At 33.3% G+C, this 4,600-nt stretch overlaps 1 protein-coding gene across 1 annotated transcript; it reads right to left on the reverse strand.

Annotated features, from left to right (window-relative positions):
• Positions 1-342: 342 nt before the first annotated feature.
• LOC104098671 (UDP-glycosyltransferase 89A2-like) lies at positions 343-2,069 on the reverse strand. Its single transcript, XM_009605468.3, has one exon. The coding sequence runs from the start codon at positions 1,962-1,964 to the stop codon at positions 567-569; it is 1,398 nt and encodes a 465-aa protein (XP_009603763.1). The 5' UTR covers positions 1,965-2,069; the 3' UTR covers positions 343-566.
• Positions 2,070-4,600: the final 2,531 nt, after the last annotated feature.

Here is a 4,600-nt window from a genome sequence, read left to right on the forward strand (position 1 = left end):
ATACTAAAGCTCACCTAACATTTGAAAGTGTTGATTTTGTGCAACATTTATTTAAACTCTTGAAATAGACTACTCACTCAATCTACCCAACTTTGGGCAAGTTAGACAAATCACACATTTGCGAGCCAAAGCCTTTTGTGACTTTTAAGATAAGAAACGAAGTGCACTTATCAAAAAAGGGGAATGTATTGGTAAAGGACGAAAGAGAACTTAAATTTTTAAATCTACTATACAAGCACATGACCAAAATACAGCCTATATAATTAATAGAATGCTTGGTAACAACATAGTTTTCGTACTACAAAGTTCATTGCTTTCCAAATTCCGAACGCGATCCACAAATTGAACTTTTAACACCATTAACACTTTAAATAAATTATTTGTAAGAAATAGTAAGACATCTTGATAATATGGACAATATCAACTTGTCTCATTTTTCTCCCTCACATACAAATTACATTGAAGTTTAAGCATGCACATAAGTGTGAGACATAGACCCATCAAAATTGATTAAAATTTGGCCCAACTAAACATTTTTGGTCCATTATTGGCATGAATTTTCAACTTTAAAGTTGGGACAACTCTCTCACTATCTCATCTAAATCCCTTTTAGAGCTTCCTCCAATCTTAACAGCTTCAAGTGCTTCATCTCTCAATTTTTTTGCCCTCTCCTTAAACAAATCATTACTCATAGCTTCACTAATTTTTCGACCCAACTCTATTGGGCCGGGCACGAAGTTTGGGCCCTCACAAACTCGTACCGATGTTTTCATGTTCTCCACCAACCACCACGCGTTAATAAACTGGTCCGCCTCCATGGGCCAGCCCAAAATATGCACTCCCGCCACGATCGCTTCCAACACAGAATTCCATCCACAATGACTCAAGAACCCGCCCACGGCTCGATGGCCCAATATCTCCACCTGTGGGGCCCAACCCTTTATAACTAGGCCTCTCCTTGAGACTCTATCCTCAAACCCTTCTGGCACTGATCCATATCCCTCTTCCAATTGTTGGGCTGTCAATTGTTTAGCTACCAAAATGAACCTCACTCCACTTTTCTCAAGCCCAATAGTTAAAGCCTCCATTTGGGCCTTTGTTAGCAACTTTTGACTACCAAAAGCTACATAAAGAACAGACTCATCATCACATTCATCAAGCCAAGTGAAAATTCTCTCATTTGCACTAACATCCACATTGGACTTCCCATTTCTACCAGGCCCACCAACCAAATTTATAGGCCCAATTGAATACACACGATCATGGCCCATTTCCTTCTTTAAAAAGCCCAAATACTCACTCTCCAATGCCTCAAAAGTATTGAAAACTGACCTAAAACTCCTACCATTTGCAATAAACCCATTTCTCACAATCTCCCAAGTTGGGTCACCCTCTTTGTACTTTTGAAACACTGAAGGCATATGCTCCCTCACAAATCTTGGACTTTTAGGCAGCCCATTAAACTCAATAAAGCCCAAACCTTTATAAGCCCCAAAATTCTTCCAAATTTCACCTAGTATAGAAACCAATAACACCCCAGTAATGTAAAACACAATCCCAGGTACACCAATTTCTTGGGCCAAATCTTGAGTCCAGCCCAAGAAGAAATCATAAATAATAGCCACAGGAGGATTAGGTTGGGCCTTAAACCATTCCAAGATTTGGCCACGAAGCTTACTGAGCCCAGCAATGATCGGAGCATTGCCGGAGTTACCAACGTCTTTAACGTTTTCAACGGCGGCGGGAAGTGAAGGGTGGCCGGGAAATGGAAAGACAAGTGTTTGAACAGAAGGGTGTGTGGATAAAAGAGGATCAAGAATTGGGAGGTTTTTAGGAGTGACTAAAATGGTGATTTTAAAACCATGGAGAAGAAGTTGGTGTGTAAAATCAAGAAGGGGTAATATGTGACCTTGTGCTGGAAATGGAAATATTAGGAGATGAACACCATTTTCAGAGCTTGACATGGTCGTTGATTTTTCTAAGAAATAGACAAAAAAAGAAAAGCTAGGTGAGTGAGAATATAGAGCAGTGTGTGTAAGATATTTTAGTGGTGGAAAATAAAGGAAGTTGCTTGGTAGGTTGGATTATTTAATAAGTCTTGGTATGAGCCAAAAAAATAAAATAAAAAGGAAAGCATATTCTAGTCTTTGTTTTAAGGAATTTCGTGGGATTTAGCCATTACACGACATAGACATACATAGATGCTGACATAAAATGACAAATGTCTACTCCATTTTCTTGTTTAGAAATGGTTGAGAAATGAGATTTTGCTTGTATCACCTCACATGCCATGTTGTACCGAAAATAGTAATTCTATTAATACCCCTGAACTTGAAAATTTGATAGTCTTTGACCCGCTAAATTGTGAGCGTGAATACATGCTATCTTTTAGGCGTGTGGAAAAAGAAAAATCGGGAAATTTGCTTTTAATTGGAATTTTTTTTAAATATTAATTGCCACATATCAAATATAATGATTTATTTGTTCTAATTATATATCTCGTTGTTTCTTCTTAATATATATTGCATATTTTATCCCACTTGTATTTTTTTAGATACGATGTATGAAAAAATAAAGTTAATTTTTTTAAAAGAGTAAAAATTATATATAGTTAGAAAAAGTTTCTAGAAAGTTATAGAGTAATATCTTTGATATTTGTTGTACTTAAGAAATATCAGGATATTCTAGAGTCTTGGATATTTAAGAAAAATATTAGTAGAAGATGATAGAATTGTCTAGATTATTTTTGCATCTAGAATCATCCCTATACAAATATAAATAAGAGTAATCTTATGCATTTGTAACTAAGCCAAAATCAAGAAAGTTCTTTTTTCCTAAAGAGGTTTTTCTAAAATCTCTCTTCTCTTTTCAAGCTTCCTCTTCTTTAGTTGAATCCTTCAATCTTAGTTACTGATCTTGGGCTAGCAGAAGGTCTCCAAATTATACTATTCTTCTGCTATTCTTTACAGATGAATATATGTTTCAACTATATTTTTCTTATCTTTTTTCTGATCCAAATCTACAAAAATTAGTTGAAACTAATTATTTTAGCCAAATAAAATTGATGAAGACTAAAGAATAAGTTATTACTTATTAGAGGATTAAGAATAAGGATTTTTACACTAATAGTCGATCGAATTCACTATTTATCTTTTTTAATCGCATAAATAAATTATACATTGATTAAGAATTGATTACATGGAGAATCCAATACTACTACATTTAGGTCAATAACGAGCTCTAATTGGATCATCAACGTGTCAATTAAAAGTACTATGGTGAGGCCATTGGACTCCAAGTTTTTGTAGAATCTAAAGTATCTTACGTGTAGAATGATGTAAAATGGAATATTAATCTTCGGATTATTTCCTGATGTTTGATTGAATTTTGTGATAGACCATTCATAAGAATGCTGCAATTGGCAATTGAGTGGCGATTAATTAGTGATAATGTTAAGAAATATTAAATATTAACAATAATGTTTCTACCTTGGCTGAAACAAGTGACAGATAGCAATATTAAATTGTTGTAGAGGTGACCTACGCCCATAAATAATTAGGTAATTTATCTAACTTGGTGTAAAATATTTTCATTATACAAGCATTTTCTTTTTAATCATTCAAGATAAAGATGAAATATTTTCATACTTACAAAAGATGAAATTTTTTAAGACAGAATAATTTAAGAAGACACAATAACTCATGATGCTCTTGTTGTATTTCTAGCCAGTGTTTTAAAAGGCGTGGGCATAAGGCGAGACGTTTTATATATATCTCAGCGGGGCGTAAGCCCCATAGGTATTTAGTTTTTAATATTTTATAAAATAATATAATGACAGTAAATATTTATAAACAGGCAAAATTGCATAAATATTGAAGAAAACTATATATATGTGTGCTCCATCCCCACAAAAAACTAATCAAAACAATTTATTATACGTTACTTACAAATACAAGTAATTTGAGTCAAAAAATAAAGTTTTCTATATGGAGGAAAAAAAAAGATAATTAACCTGCAATTTGAACTTTGAATTTGCTGCTATGAAGAAGAATGTAGTACTTTTTGTATTTGTAAAAAAAATTAAATATTCGTTGCTTTTGGGAGATATTAGCAGACTAGCGGACAAGATAAAAAATTGGAAAAACCATGAATTAGGGCTTAAATCAATAAAAAGGTCTTTACTTTTAAATTTAATACTTTTGAGATCCTTTTTAAACCTTTTGAGTAATTACCAAACTGATTTTTGAGAATTTGGGTATTATATGAAAGACTAATTCAATAAATTTTATTTTAATTTGAAAAAGTCTATGGGGCTTACTCCTTACTAAAAAAATGCGCCCGAACACCCGGGCGTACGCCCCACACCATCGTCCTGGGACTCGCCCCAAAAACACCTTTTAAAACAGAGTTTCTAGCTACGTCATAATATAATTATTTTTTTTAATCCAATCATGTAGCGTGATTATGAAGGTGTTTGGATTGACTTATTTTAAGTGTTTATTGGCTTTTAAGTATTTTTCTAATTTTTGTGGTTTGCCAATGATAAAAAGTGTTTAAAAATACTTACTTTTAGGCATAAAAAATATAAAAATAAGCCAAA

The sequence above is a fragment of the Nicotiana tomentosiformis genome, chromosome 10 (assembly GCF_000390325.3).
Source record: "Nicotiana tomentosiformis chromosome 10, ASM39032v3, whole genome shotgun sequence".
Lineage (NCBI taxonomy): Eukaryota > Viridiplantae > Streptophyta > Magnoliopsida > Solanales > Solanaceae > Nicotiana > Nicotiana tomentosiformis.

Excerpts from the sequence above, each read along its gene's own strand:
- LOC104098671 (XM_009605468.3), bottom strand. The coding sequence starts at position 1,964 with ATGTCAAGCTCTGAAAATGGTGTTCATCTCCTAATATTTCCATTTCCA.